The sequence below is a fragment of the Callorhinchus milii genome, unplaced genomic scaffold (assembly GCF_018977255.1).
Source record: "Callorhinchus milii isolate IMCB2004 unplaced genomic scaffold, IMCB_Cmil_1.0 Scaffold1, whole genome shotgun sequence".
Taxonomy (NCBI): Eukaryota; Metazoa; Chordata; class Chondrichthyes; order Chimaeriformes; family Callorhinchidae; genus Callorhinchus; species Callorhinchus milii.
Genome location: NW_024704742.1, coordinates 70,279,377 through 70,294,542, shown reverse-complemented (window position 1 = coordinate 70,294,542; position 15,166 = coordinate 70,279,377). Strand labels below are relative to the sequence as shown.

At 46.3% G+C, this 15,166-nt stretch overlaps 1 protein-coding gene across 1 annotated transcript in view; it reads left to right on the top strand.

The window, feature by feature from the left end:
- LOC103188104 (putative pre-mRNA-splicing factor ATP-dependent RNA helicase DHX32) overlaps positions 1-15,166 on the top strand; it is a 46,424-nt gene that overhangs the window by 14,947 nt on the left and 16,311 nt on the right. Inside the window, exons 5-7 of the mRNA XM_007907954.2 lie at positions 4,032-4,277; positions 8,542-8,641; positions 13,547-13,705. Coding sequence (XP_007906145.1) covers positions 4,032-4,277; positions 8,542-8,641; positions 13,547-13,705 — 505 coding nt within the window. The remainder of the gene's footprint in view (positions 1-4,031; positions 4,278-8,541; positions 8,642-13,546; positions 13,706-15,166) is intronic.

The following is a 15,166-nucleotide window of genomic DNA, read 5'->3' as shown; positions in this document are numbered from 1 at the left end:
TTAACCATTGCTATCATCAACAACAACTTGCATTTATATAGAGCTTCACACCAGGTAGCGTCCCAGAGCACTTAACAGTGTCGGAGTCTGACCCTGAGCCAGGGGGGGAGGAAGAGGAGAGGGAAATAATAAGTTATTATCAGTGTTTGCAGTTGTGTCTAATAGACTCCAGTATTTGGTGTATCTGCCCCCACCCTCTGGAACTCCATCCCACATTCCCTTCGCCATGTTCCCTCCCTTGCCTCCTTCAGGGCACGCCTCAAGTCCCTATTCTTTGACTGTGCCTTCAGCCACGCTCTCTGCCCTCCACCGTTACTGATCCCAATGCCCCCCCACCTGTTCGGGGCCCTAATCCCTGACTGTTCAGTGCCTTGGGATGTCCTTGTGATGCTTTACAAATGTAATTTTGTATTGTATTGATGGTGGATTTTGTTTCCTCTGTGCACCACCAGCCCAATTCATCTCGTGCTTTCAAAACACCCATCCTGTCGTCTCCTCATTATAGCATCGAGCTGTTTCATAAGGAATCCCAGCTTCCCAGAATGAGATTCAATGTGATATTGTATCAAAATGCCTTTTGTTTTTGGTCAGCCTGACACATGTGGAAAACCATCACCTTGTCCAGCTATGAACTCCCTACCCGTTAAGGCTTTGGTTTGAGGATTCTCTGCCCCCAGTGACTGATCTGCCCTTCCAAGTCCTGCCGATGAGCCAGGCTGGATTATGCTGCCATCAGCAGTGCTCTGAAATACTTTACTGCGGACCCGCCTGGCTCAGGAACCGGACCAGAGACTGTCACAGACAGCTGTCTCAATTCTGACATTCTGTTGCCAAACATGTCACTTTGGAGTGAATTCAGCTCCAAGGAGCCCCCACTTACCTCCCCCACAAAGAGGAGAGTCCGATTTCACTGTGGAAATCCATGTTACTTATGTAGCCATGTAGATTCCACGTGTAATAACTAAACTAGTCTGCATATTTGAACAAGGGATGTCAATATTTACACATTATATTGCCGTGTGAACTGCTCTAGTTGGAGCGCAGTGCGATGGGTTATGACATCATCTTGGTGTTAACCCTGTCCATCTATGTTCCTGCCTTGTGATGTGCTGTTCAGACTAAATCAACTCAAGTTTGTTTTTAATTTTAATATATTCTCCGCATTCTAAGGGGGTGGGGGCTTTCAGCCATTCTGCCCCTGCTCTCTGGATCCCCAGAGATTTGCACCTTCCCATCTCTTGTTTCAGGCCAACCTCAAAACGTACTTCTTTGACTGAGCTTTCGGGTTATCTTTCCCCTCCCCTCAGCTCCCACTGCCAGCTCAGGTGCCCATCCAGCGCTTTTAGACGTCCTCTCGATTTGAAAGGCGTGTATCATCATCGACTCGCAAGCGAGTGGACCTGGGTTTGATTCCCGGCAGGTCGAAACATTGGGCAAGTTTCCTCACTCCACGTGCCTCTGTTTATCTATCAGTAAGTAGGAACCCGGTTGTTAATCGATTGGCAGATCGCTTTTCCGGGGGTAATAATCCCTTCAAAAAAAATAATAATAATAATTTGATCACTCAATCCACGACTGTATGTGGGACACTGCTGTGCACAATTGGCTGCTACGTTTCACCCACAAAATATACAGTCAATCCACTTTTCAGTATATTCTGTGAAGCACTTTGAGAAGTCTTGAAGATGTGATAAGGGCTATATCATATCCAAGGATTATTATTATCATCCTTATACATTTGTATAACGTCTTTCACATTGGGAGGATGTTCCGAGATGCTGGACAGTCAGGGATTTGGACCCGAGCTGGGGGTTGGAATCAGGAGGGAGGGAGGGTAGGGGTAGGAGGGTGACTGACGGCACAGTTGAAGAGGGAGACCTTGACATGGGCCTTGAAGGAGGCAAGGGAGGGAGCAAGGCAAAGGGACTGTGGGATATAACAGTATTTTATCTGACGCTTGTCTCTGTTTCCTGATCTCCAGCCTCTTAGTGCCAAGGTGTGGTTCTACGGACGCTGGTTGCTCTCCGGGAACCTGTACAAGTGAACTTGGTTCATTGTTGCATGTATGAGCCTTGGCAGTGAGTGTGGGAAAGTCACTCGACTGTAGAGGCCCTCTGCTCAACCTGCTTGCCATTTACGGGCATGACCAATAGAGAGTGCTAAAATGGAGCCAGGAGCAGGATTCTGGGTGGTATTCTCCTCCCTAACCATGGGGCCAATTTAATTTCCTATTCTCCCCTGGCAGACCAGCAAACGCAATACCTTCTTTTGCTTATTAACTGGTTGTTTAATTGAAGTAAAAGCCATACGTTTGACAACATAGAAACGACTGCACTGAAATAAGCCATTCAGCCCAACTAGTCCATACGTTTTTTGGGGTCAGCCAGGTACCTTGGCACATGCGGAAACCCATCCCCATGCTCAAGAGTATCCAAACCAAACTGAGATTTCCATGTATCCGACCTACACACGGAAATCCCAGAGAGAGATTGTTGGAATGGAATGCGCACTCTCTCCCTGGAGGGACACATCCTGATTACCTAATTCCAGAGAGTATTAGGCGCAGGTTGGCAGGAGCCAAGGCTTGGGGACCCCAGAGTGTGCGTTGGGGTAACTGCTGGAGTCTAACCAGTTAAAACCACATAGCTTGTCTTTGATATTGCTGTCTGGGAAGGTTTCCTGCTACTTATCCAGCTAAGACCACCCTACCTGTTAGGACTTTGGCTTCCAGGGCTAACAGGAGCTGAGTGGGATGACTCCCTCCCCCCCAGTTACTGGTCTGCCCTTCCAGGTCCTGCTGTTGAGCCAGCCTGGGCTGTGCTGTCATCAGTGCCCTGATATACTGCAGATCCGCCCGGCTCAGGAGCTGGACTACCGACACCACCACAGGGGGCTGGCTTGATTCCGACATGCTATTGCCAAACATGTCACCATGGAACCAGTTCAGCTCCAAGGAAATCCCGATTACCTTCCCCCCAAGAAGGATAGTCCATACCAGTGTTTAAATTCACAATGTCTCCCTCCCTAGCTTCTCCCCTCACCTACATTTTCCCCTCTCTTCCCATGTATATGTTGCATCTCCCTCATGTATACAATATTACAGTCACTACACTTTACAGTAAGCATCTTGAGAAGTTTGGCAAGATAAATTGCTGTATCGAATATACAAATTATTATGATGCATTGCTTGCAGTTTCTGAGAGAATTTTTAAAAACAAAAAGTAACAAAGGGCAATGTACAGAACATAAGAAATGATAGACAAAAAAAAAGAACAAGGTCCAGCTAATTTACCTTCCACCCTCCTGGAAGTCACGTGCACATATGTCCTGAACTACCTATGTACTGTATCTCATAATGTTATTTCCTAAAAGAAAACTATCTAATCTGTGCTTGAAAGAATCAAGACTTCCTGCTTCAATTGACTCCCTATGGAGCCTGTTCCACAGGTTCACTATTTGCTCACTGAAATAGTGTTTGCGTAGATTTGTTCTGAATTTTCTCCCCTTCAAATCGCAGGCCGTGTCCTCTGGTTTTACTATTCTGGACAAGTTGAAACAGCCTGTCATGATCTGTATAGTCTTGCCCCTTTAGAATCTTAAAGACAGCAATCATGTTGCCTCTCAATCTCCTTTCCAGCGTGAACATGCCTAATTTACTTAGTTGCTCCTCATCGTCCAGTCCTTCCATTCCCTCAGTCATTTTGGTTGCCCTTTTCCATATCCTCTCCATTTCTCCAATATCCTTTCTGTACTGCAGTGACCAGAACTGTATACAGTACTCTTTAAGTATGGTCTCACCAATGATTTATACAGTGGCAGGATTACCCCACTATTTCAGCTTGCTATTGATCTTTTGATACATTCCAACATCTGGTTCGCTTTACTCACTGCCACAGAGCGTTGTTGGAAGAGCTTCAATTTATTGTCAATCAGGACTCGAGGTCCTTTTCATTTTCCATACATATTATTTTCCTTCCGTTCAAATAATAGAATATGTGTTTCAACAAATCCCTCGTCTGCTTCTATTTCAGGAGATAATGCACTGCTGTGACGCCATACGGACAGAAGGGGGCACCATAGGCTCTCAGTTGGGCGAGGTTGTTCCTATCCCATTGCATTCGGGGGTAGGAGGGGCCTTCCATAGAGTGTACGAAAACTACGACGAGAGAGCAAAGGGCTACAGGAGAAAAGTCATCATCACAGACTCGCTGGCTGATTCCTCCTTCCCTGTTGACGAGATCGCTTTCGTAATAGACACCGGAATGGAACAGAAAAATGTAAGTGCTGATAATAATAATAATAATCCTTGCATTTGATATAGTGCCTTATCACGTCCTCATGGTCTGAAAGTGCTGCACACAATATACTATAAAGTATATTTGTGGGCAAAATACAGCAGGCAATTCCGCACAACAGTGTCCCAAAAGCAGTCGTGGATTGAGTGACCAAATTATTTATTATTTAATCTCAAGATCTCCTAAATTCAACGGTTTTCCTCCAGCCCACCCCCGCCCCGTAGAGCCAATTTCAGTTTGAGGCTTACAATGCCTCGGTCAGTAAATTCATCCCGTGGTGCAGCACAGCACCAAACTGTGAGCTGGTCTTAACTGGGGTTATCAATAGAATCATTTGAAAAAAATACTGGATAACAACAACTTTCGCTCTAGTAGGGTAGGAGAATGTCTCAAATCGCTTTACAAAAACGAATGGGCAGAGGAAGGGGAATAGGGGGGGGAAGTGGCCAAAGGCGCAGTCGGAGAGATTGGTTCTTAGATGAGTTTTGAAGGAGAGGGAGGAAGTTCATTCCAAAAGAGTGCTGGCAAATTAGCTAAAGGATTGCCTGCCGATGGTGAGCAGAGGGGACCGGGGACATAGAAACAGGGGTAGGCCATTAAGCACCTTGAGTCTATTCCGCCTTTCTATTAGATCATGGCTAATCTGTACCTCAACTCCAATTACCCGCCTTTGCCCCATTTCCATTGATTTCCTTACCTAACAACAATCTACTCAACTCAGTCTTGACAATTTAAATGGATGCAGCATCCACAACCTTTTGGGTCGCGAAGCACAGCAGAGTTGGTGGCACGGAGGGGCTGGGAAAGGGACCAGGAGATCGCAAGATGATGGAGCAAGGAATAAAGTCCTATAGTGTAGTGGTTAGAGCACTCGCCTTGCAAGCAAGAGGACCTGGGTTCGAGTCCTGGCAGGGCAAGATATTGGCAAGTTTCCTAACTCCACATGCCTCTGTTTAATGAGCAGTAAGTAGGAACCAGTTGTTAGTCAATTAGCATATCATTTTCTGGGGGCAATATTCCCTTTTAAAAAGAATAATACTTTGGTCACTCAATCCATGACTGTTTGTGAAACACTGCTGTGTGAAATTGCCTCACCCACAAAATATCCAGTCAACTTCTGTCAAGAGGATTATAATTATTATAAAGATTTTGGGTTGCAGGTTAGGAGCTGGAATTATTAATAATAAGAGTGAAAATATAATTTACATTAATATAATGCCTTTCAAGTCAGGAGGACGTCTTAAATTGCTTACACAACTGACTGGGCACCCAAGCCAGGGAGTGAAGGGGAAGTGAGGAGGGTGGGGTCTGGTCGGATGACTGAGAGTGCAGTAAGTCAAGGAAAAAGGTCTTAAAATTGACCTATCATTGCACTGCAATTGGGTCGGGTTTCCCCAAGCGAAGTAGGGGGGGAATTTAGGAAGTTCCAGGATATTTTCTGCTCTCCCACCCCCAAACTCCAGACACATCTCCTGACATGCTCGTTCCCCTGCTAGAACAGTCCCTCAAATCCTAGGCTCGGGCACCTGAATGGAGGTTCCATAAAAACAGCCTCACAGTCTATTGGGAAATGATCACTTTTCCCTGTGCTTATCAGTCCCACATCTATCAAGACCAGGGACAACTCTGAAGCTATTCCTTTCCACCACTAATTACATCAAGTCCAATCCATCCTCTCCACCGGCTCATGAACTTTCTCGTGAGCAGAAAGGATAAATTCCTCCTGCCCACATCTTCCCCGCGTCCTTCTCACTGCCCCATTTTGCACATTTTCACTCTTGTTTCTCCTCCGTCACTCTCCCATCTTCCCTTCATTTCACACTCACCACTCATGTGCTGATTGGGGAGGACACAGGTTCGATTCTCTGGGCAGGGAGAACCTTTAAGCTAGTTTCCTTACTCCACACGTCTCTGTTTATCTAGCAGTAAGCAGGAACCCAGTTGTTAGTCGATTGGCGGATCGCTTTCCGGGGGTATTAATCCCTCAAAAAAAATTTGGCATTCAATCCGCAACTGATTGTGGGATACTGCTGTGCTCAATTGGCTGCATGTTTTGCTAACAAAATACAGTCAATCCACTTTACAGTATATTCTGTGAAGCGCTTTGAGATGCCTCAAAGACATGATAAGGCGCTATATCAAATGCAAGGATTATTATTATATTATCATTGTTCCCTGAACTTCCTTCCCCCACCCCCCTGAGCTTCTGACGCCACCCATTGCCCCTCCTCTGCTTCTAAATTGAATTAACTAATTTTTAAGAACTTGGGTTTAAATGGCACCTCTCACATAAAATAAATACCCCAAAGCACTTGACAAGAATTTTACAAATTGCGATAATAATACGTATATATGATGCAACCATTTTAATGCAAAAGCCTCAATATGTTTTACTGTCACAACTGTGCTATGACCTGTTCTGCCTTCCCCCCCATCTCCGCAACTTTGCTCGCCTCCATCAATAACTCTCCCCTCAAGACTCTCATTCATGCTTGCATCACATGCTTGACTACGCTAACTCTCTGCTTGACAGACTTCCCAACTCTTCTCTCCACAAGCTGCAGATTATTCAGAACCCTGAAGCTCATGCCCTCTCCTGCACTGAGCTCCTTGACCCGATCACTCCCATTGTTGCCTGACTCCATTGGCTCCCCATCCCCCAGAGGATCGAGATTAAAGTCCTCGTCTTTGCTTTTAAAGCTCTGCATTGTCTTGCCCCTCCCTACCTCCATGGCCTACTAAAATCTTACCAACCTGTCCGCTCCCTCCGTTCAGCAGGTATTGGCCTGCTCCATTTCCCCCTCGCGGCCTGCCCCACCATCGGCAGTCGGGCCTTCAGCTTTTCTGGCCCCACCCTCTGGAACTCCATCCTGGAACCCCTCTACTTGACTTTCTCCCTTTCCTCCTTCAAGGACCTTCTCATCTTCCTGTTTGACCTTCAGTCATCCTCCCACCTCTATTCCTTTGCCCCTTTTGATTCCAACCCTAACTCAAAGGCAAACCCTTGACTGTCCAGTGCCTTGGAAAGTCCTCCCGATGTGAACAGCACTATATAAATGCAATTTCTTAGTGTTGTCATCAGGTGACTGTATTTCCAAGCAAATATGCCAATTAGTACATAGCAATGTCCCACGCACAGCCTTGAGGTAAATGACCAGTTTATCTGTAGGATTGCTGACCAGGCCACTGGGAAAATCTGTTTAAAATAGTCAGAGGGTCTTTTGCATCCACCTGAACACAGAGATTGGTTTAAGGTCTCATTCAAAAACTGGCACCTTCAGCGACGCAGTGCATTTCCTTGTACTGTGGTGGACTTTGACTTTAATAATAATAATCCTTGCATTTGATATAGCGCTTTTCACGTTGGGAGGACGTCCCAAAGCGCTTCACAGAACACACTGTAAAGTGAATTGACTGTATATTTGTGGGCGAACGCGGCAGCCAATTGCGCACAGCAATGTCCCACAAACAGTCGTAGATTGAAAATGAACAATTTTTATTATTATTTTTTTTGGTTTTGGAGGGATTATTATTAGGAGTGTGGAGTAAGGAAACTTGCCCAAGGTTTCGCTTTGCCTGGAATTGAACTCAGGTCACACACTTGCAAAGTGAGTGCTCTAACCACTGAGCTACAGGACTCCACAAAGTCCTGGCATTAGCTTGAACTCACAACTTACTGACTCATTGATGAGATCGTGGCCAACTTGAGTGTCAGGATTTGAGCTCATAAATGTGTCAGTTCAATTTAGAATATGTGAATTCCAAGTTGACTCACAGTCAGCGAAGAATCAGCGAAACTTTAACCCACAACCCAGAGTCGAGAGTGTTGCCAACTGAGCTTGTAAACTGCAATAGGAGTAGGGGTAGAGCGCAAGATGACTTTGGTGTCCATGTTAGGTTCAGTTTTTACAATGGCAACTTTAACAAGTAGATATAAAATAATAATAATCCTTGCATTTGTTATCGCACCTTATCATGTCATTGAAACGTCTCAAATTACTTCACAAAATATAATGTAAGGTGAATTGACACTGACAGTGTCCCACAAACAGCCGTGGATCGAGTAACAAAATTTAAATTATTTTGGGAGGGAAGCGGTCTAGGAAAGTGATCCGCCATTCGACTAACAACTAAGTTCCAACGTACTGCTAGATAAACAAGCCTAAGGTTTCGTCCTGCCTGGGGATTGTACCCGGGTCTTCTTCTTGCGAGGTGAGCCCACTAACCACTATACTTCCTCTCCCAGGTGTACAATCCTCGAATACGGGCTGACTCCCAGGTGGTGCGACCAATAAGCAAAAGCCAGGCTGAGCTGAGGCGCAAGAGGTTAGGCTACACCTGCCCAGGTAAGAGGGAATGTTACCAGGTGTGCAATGCAGGATATTGATTCTAGTGGTTAAGTAGTGGCCCACCACTACTTAACAGTTCTTTACTGGAAACATTTTGGAGTGGAATTGTGACCTATGATGTGTTCACATATTGTTGAAAATTCTGCCCTATTGATAACTGAAGACGACAACTTGTCTAAGGACATAATCTCCTCCCTCGCACCCCCCATTCTCCAGACTCTGTTTACAATGGTTAGGCCTGAAGCAGTGTGTGTTAAAGCCCCACTTGGGGACTTTGAGCTCACAGTCTATGCTGATGTTCCAGTGTAGTGCTGGGGGAGTGCTGAGTTACTATACTAATAATAGTGCTATTCAAAATGCGAAGGACGACTCTCCCGGTTTACTGGCCAACAATCCTCCATATCGATCTGTCCGCTTCCTCCATTCAGGAAGCTCTGGCCCGCTCAGCGTTCCCCTCCCGGCCTGCCCCATCTTCGACGGTCGGTCCTTCAGCCTCTCTGCCCCCCCACCTTTGCAACTGGAACTTTGCTTTGCTCCCTCCCTTGTGTCCTTCAAGGCCCGTTTTAAGACCCTCCTCTTTGACGGCGCCTTCAGCCACTCTCCTATCCCTGCCCTCCACCCCTCCTGATTCCAAACCCCTGCTTGGGTCCAATACCTGCGCCTTGCGACGTCCTCCTAAAAGGCGATATACAAATGTAATTTCTTGTTCTTGTTATTAATTGGTCAGTGATTCCGGACCGTTTATGAGTCATTGTTGATGACAAATTGGCTGCCACATTTGCCTACAACTGCACATCATCACTTTATAACATTTATTGCTTTGAGATGTCTCAACATTATATGTTGTAGTTGAATATTATTAATTATCACTAATGTCTGTGTGTTGACGTGTCTGTATGTGCGTGTTGACGTATGTCTGTGTATCTGCCCGCATATGAGTGTGCTCGTGTGTGCGCATGTGTTGTTGCCGTTGTATGTGTGTGTGAGTACGCACATGTACGTGTTAACATTGTGTTTGTGTTTCTGTGCTCCAGAGGGGTTCATGAATGGAGTCCCACAACACAGAAACAGCCCTGGTCAAAGTGACAAATGACATTCTGTCCATCTGCGTCCAGTTCTCCCTCTGCCTTCTAGTCCTCCTTGACCTCTCTGCTGCCTTCGACACCGTTGACCACTTTATCCTCATCCATCGCCTCTCCTCTCACCTCAACCTTCACGGCTCTGTCCTTGACTGGTTCAGATCGTACCTCTCACACTGCCCCCACTTCATCTCCACAAACAGTTTCTCCTCTAGCCCCCGCACCGTCTCGTACAGAGTTCCTCAGGCTCTGTCCTTCATCCCCTCCTCTTCAATATCTATCTGCTCCCTCTTGGGGACATCATCTGGAGACATGGGGACAATTTCCACATGTATGTGGATGACACCCAACTCTATTTTTCTTCCTCCAGCCTTGACTCCAGGACCACTGCTGTCCTGACAGAATGTCTGTCAGACATCAAGTCCTGGATGAGAGCGAACTTTCTTCAGTTGAGCGTCAACAAGACCGAGGCTCTCCTGATTGGCTCCCGTCAGCGCCTCCTCACCTCAGACACTGACAGCATCACCATCCATGGTTGTAAACTCCACCTTGCTAAGCCAGTCCGGAACCTTGGCCTCTTGTTTGACCTCAACTATCCTTTCTATCCCACATCCGTGCCATGACCCGCTCTGCCTTCCCCCACCTCCGCAACATCGCCCGGCTCCGACATTGTCTCCGTTCGCAGGCCACCAAAATCCTCATACACGCATTCGTAACATCGAGGCTTGACTATGCAAACTCCCTGCTTGTCGACCTCCCCAACTCCTCCCTCCATAGGCTGCAGATCATCCAAAACTCTGCAGCCCATATGCTCTCCCGCACTAGGCTATCACTCCCATCCTCGCCCGACTCCACTGGCTTCCCCCACCGCCGTTGGTGTTGTGCGCTTGTGCTCATCCCTCCCATATCTACTGCGATCGTGGCACTGCGGGCAAAGTGAATTTCTTCTTTGAGTTTGCAGAAAAAACACTTCTGCTTCCACATTTCCCAATCCAGCCACAAGCTTAATATGCGGTTCATCTGCCTTTCAACCCAACAAAAACCCATTCAGAATTTGAAGACATTGATCTGGGCCGTGGCTGACATGCAGTCATCGGACTGAAACCAGAGTGGAAGGAGGGGTTTCTGAGGCATACAAGGGGCTGATAAATGAGCCATTGGATTGCTAATAAAGCAATAAATAAATTAGCTGTAGATGTGATAAGGCACTATATTAAATGCATGGACTATAGTTCGTCTGTCAGAGACGCATTCATATTTTCAGCATGTTCCCTCACAAATATATAGTGATTGCCCTGTGAGTGCTTTGTCGTTTGGATGGCGTGATAAACTGCTATATCTAATTTTTTTGATCAGCTGGGAGTCTGACTCACATGGAAACCCATCACTCTTGCTTAAGAGTATCCAAAGCAAACTGAGAATTCCATGCATCCCACCTACACATGGAAATTCTCAGTTTGTATTATATATTTATATATTATATGCAATGATATACTATATAATATTTATTATAATTATATATAATTCTATAAATATTTAATTATAGCATTTAAATAATACAAATATGCCGTATTGTATAATTAAATGCCATGCATTTGTATTATTTATATGTAGAATTCCTTTCTATTGGAATGGAATGCTCACTCTCCCTGGAGGGACACATCCTGTTTACCTAATTCTGGAAAGTGTAAGGTGCAGGTTGGCAAGAGCCAAGGTTTGAGGACCCCCAGGGTGTGCAATGGGGTAACTGCTGGAGTCTAACCAGTTGAAACTGCATAGCTTGTCATTGAACGTACAACTAAACCCTGGCTAGCCAGAGTAATGGGGGAGAGGAAGGAATCTGGTCCCGCAAGCCACAATTTCCAGCTAAGTGTAATTACAATCCCAGTAGCAGCGTTGTAATTGTTTGAATCCTGTAAGCAGAAGATAACGAATAGGCTACCTGCTGATCGCGGGATTCAAACTATCTGAGTTAATGTCGATCTCCTTGATCACTGTGAGGGTGCTCAGTGCACTGTTGGCTCGGAGAGCGAGCTGGTGGGAGTCCACACATTCGTAGAAATGTTTTTAAACTATTAGGTTTTGGGCCCTGTCCGGCTACGTATGATTTCCGGATAATGAATTTCTGGTAAGCTGGGGTTTTATTGTGCTGCAAGCTTTATTGTTGCTTTTGCAGCTAGGACCATCCTACCAGTTAGGGCTTTGACTTGCTGGGGCTGAGTGGGAGAAATAATAATAATTATATATAATAATATATAATAATCCTTGCATTTGATATAGTACCTTATCACGTTGTTGGGAGTCTCAAAGCGCTTCACAGAATATAGTGTAAAATTAATTGACTGTATATTTTGTGGGCGAAAAGCAGCAGCCAATTGAGCACAACAGTGTCCCACAAACACGTGGATTGAGTGACCAAATTATTATTATTCATTTATTTTGAAGGGATTATTACCCTAGGAAAAGTGATCCGCCAATTGACTAACAATCGTGTTCCTACTTATTGCTTGGTAAACGAGCGTGTGGAGTAAGGAAACTTGCCCAATGTTTTGCCCTGCCCAGGAATCAAATCCCTGTCCTGCCCCCAGTGACTGGTCTGGCCTACCAGATCCTGCCGATGAGCCAGCAATGCCCTGGAACAATTGCAATGCACTGTGGACCCGCCTGGCTCAGGAACCAGACTGGAGACCGTCATAGAGGGCTGGCTCAATTCTGACATTTCGTTGCCAGGAACATCACCTTGGAGAATGATCAGCTCCAAGAAGACCCACCTTACCTCCCCCTCCCTAGCCCTCCAGAAGGGTAATCACTGGTTGGTCATTTGACATATAACACGCGTGGGTTTGAGCATGCTTTATCAAAAGCAAGGATTGTAATAATCCTTGCGTTTGATATAGCGGAATATCATTTGAGAGTCTCAAAGCACTTCACAGAATATACTATAAAGTGAATTGACTGTATATTTTGTGGGTGAAAGGATTATTGTCATTTGACAATTTTATTAATCCCTCTTTCCACAATATCCCTCATTTGTATCTGTTTTTCTACAAACATAGACCTAGGTTGGAGGTGTGGATGACTATTTTGTAAATCGCCCTGTGTGTGACATTGAACTGCCCTGATTGGGGCTGAGACTAGTTCCTTTAACAAATGAAGTGAGTTCAGAAATAAGACAAGCCGAGCAGGAGGAAAAGAAGGCACAGGTTCAGGATTCTGGTGAACAAGGCTCATAACAGGCAAATAGTTGTTTGCAGATAGGGGAATTAGTGACTAGAACGAGGGTTACCTGGAAAGGCGGTTGGAGATGGGTCTCATTTAAAAAGCAATAGACTGCTATGTTTTCAGATGACTCAACAATAAGCCGCTATATCAAATGCAAGGTGCTTATTCTAGTTAAGGACCAGAGTTCTCCTCATCCAAAAGCGGTCAGATACATCCCTCCAGGGAGAGAGTGCACTCTCCATTCCAGGCACGGGTAAATTCCCATGCATGTGCTGGTTTCTGTTAGGTTTGGATACTCTTAAGCAGGGTGACAGATTTGCATGCATGTCAGACCCAGCTGAACAGATAGAAAATACTTTCCTCTACCTCTTTGAACGACCTGCCTCTTCCTTCTCTCGCTTGCTCGGTGTCCCAACTTCCATCTCAGTGAAGTGATCCGAGATATTATCCTATGTGAAGGGTGCTATATAAATGAAAGTTTTTACTTTCTCTGTTTCTCTCTCTATCCTTTCTCTCCCTGTTTTTCTCTCTCTGGCACTTTTAGTGACGTTACCTCATTTCCAGAGGAGTTTGTGACTGTGTGTTGTTCACTGTGTTTCAGGAAAGTGTTTCCGCTTGTACTCGGAAGCGTTCCACGACGAGGAGATGCCAGAGATCCCTCCACCTCGCGTGTCGGAAGAGAACCTCAGCCACCTGGTTCTGCTGCTAAAACGCCTGGACATCGCGGATATGGGGCAGTGTGACTTTTTGGACAGACCAGGTACTGACAGTCACCATGTCCAACCTCCTAACAAGTAAAAGACTTTGAGCACACAGTTTAGGCTGAGATAAGGATGTCTGTGATGTGCTCACAAAACCTGGTGGAGAATGTCGGAAGAGTCTTAACAGGTATCTTGTCTCCAATTCATGAAGGTTGTGGGTTCAAGCCCCTGTATCAACCTGTTCGCTCCCTCCGCTCAGAGGGTTCTGGCCTCACCCACCCCACCATTGGCGGGCGGACTTTCTGCCACTCTGCCACCACCCTCTGTAACTCCATCCTGCAGTCCCTCCACCTCGCCCCCTCCCTTGCCTCCTTCAAGACCCATCTCAAGATCCTCTTCTTCGACCGTGCCTTAGCCCTTCCCCCCCCCCCGTCCTCCATCCTCTCCGATCCCGACTCCCAGCTCAGGTCCGAAACACTGATTGTCCAGTGCTTTGGGATGTCCTCCTGTCGTGAAAGGCACGATACAAATGTAATTTTGTTGTTGTTGTCATTGCATCAGGACTTTGAGCTCACAGTCTAGGCTGAATCTCCAGTGCAGAGCTTGGGGCAGCGCTGGGTTATCGGAGGCGCGGTCCTTCAGTCGAAATGTTAAACCAATGGGTTTGTGCTCATTCAGGTGGACATTAAAGATTACGCTGCACCTGAAAAAGAGGAGATTCTGAAAAAACCTTCCCTGGACTCATCCCTGCTTTCTGACTACCGGCCCATCTCCAACCTCCCTTTTCTTTCCAAGGTCCTTGAAAGAGTCGTTGCTTTCCAGCTTCGCTCTTTCCTCTCCTACCACTCCCTTCACGAGCCCCTCCAATCGGGTTTCTGTGCTGCTCACAGCACGGAAACTGCTCTGGTTAAGGTGACAAACGACATCCTGTCCATTTGTGGCCAGGGCTCCCTCTGCCTCCTCATCCTACTCGATCTCTTTGCTGCCTTTGATACAGTGGACCACTCCATTCTCCACTGCCTCTCTTCTCACTTCAACCTTCAAGGTTCTGTCCTTGAATGGTTCAGGTCTTGTCTCTCACACCGCCTCCAATTCGCCTCTGCCAACGGTTTCTCTTCCAGCCCCCGCACAGTCTCGTGCGGTGTTCCTCAGGGCTCTGTGCTTGTCTCCTCCTCTTCAACCTCACATGCTCCCTCTTGGTGACATCATTCCCAGACATGGGGCAACTTCCACATGTATGCGTATGACACCCAACTCTATCTCTCTGCTTCCACCCTCGATTCCAGGACCACTGCTGTCCTGACAGAATGTCTGTCAGACATCAAGTCCTGGAAGAGAGCTAACTTTCTGCAGTTGAATGTCAGCAAGATCGAGGCCCTCCTGATTGGCTTGCATCAGTGCCTCCACACCCAGGCACTGGCAGCATCAGCATCCACGGATGCACAATCCACCTCACCAAGCCAGTCAGGAATCTGGGTGTCTTGTTCGATCCTCAACTGTCCGTTCTGTCCGATATCCAT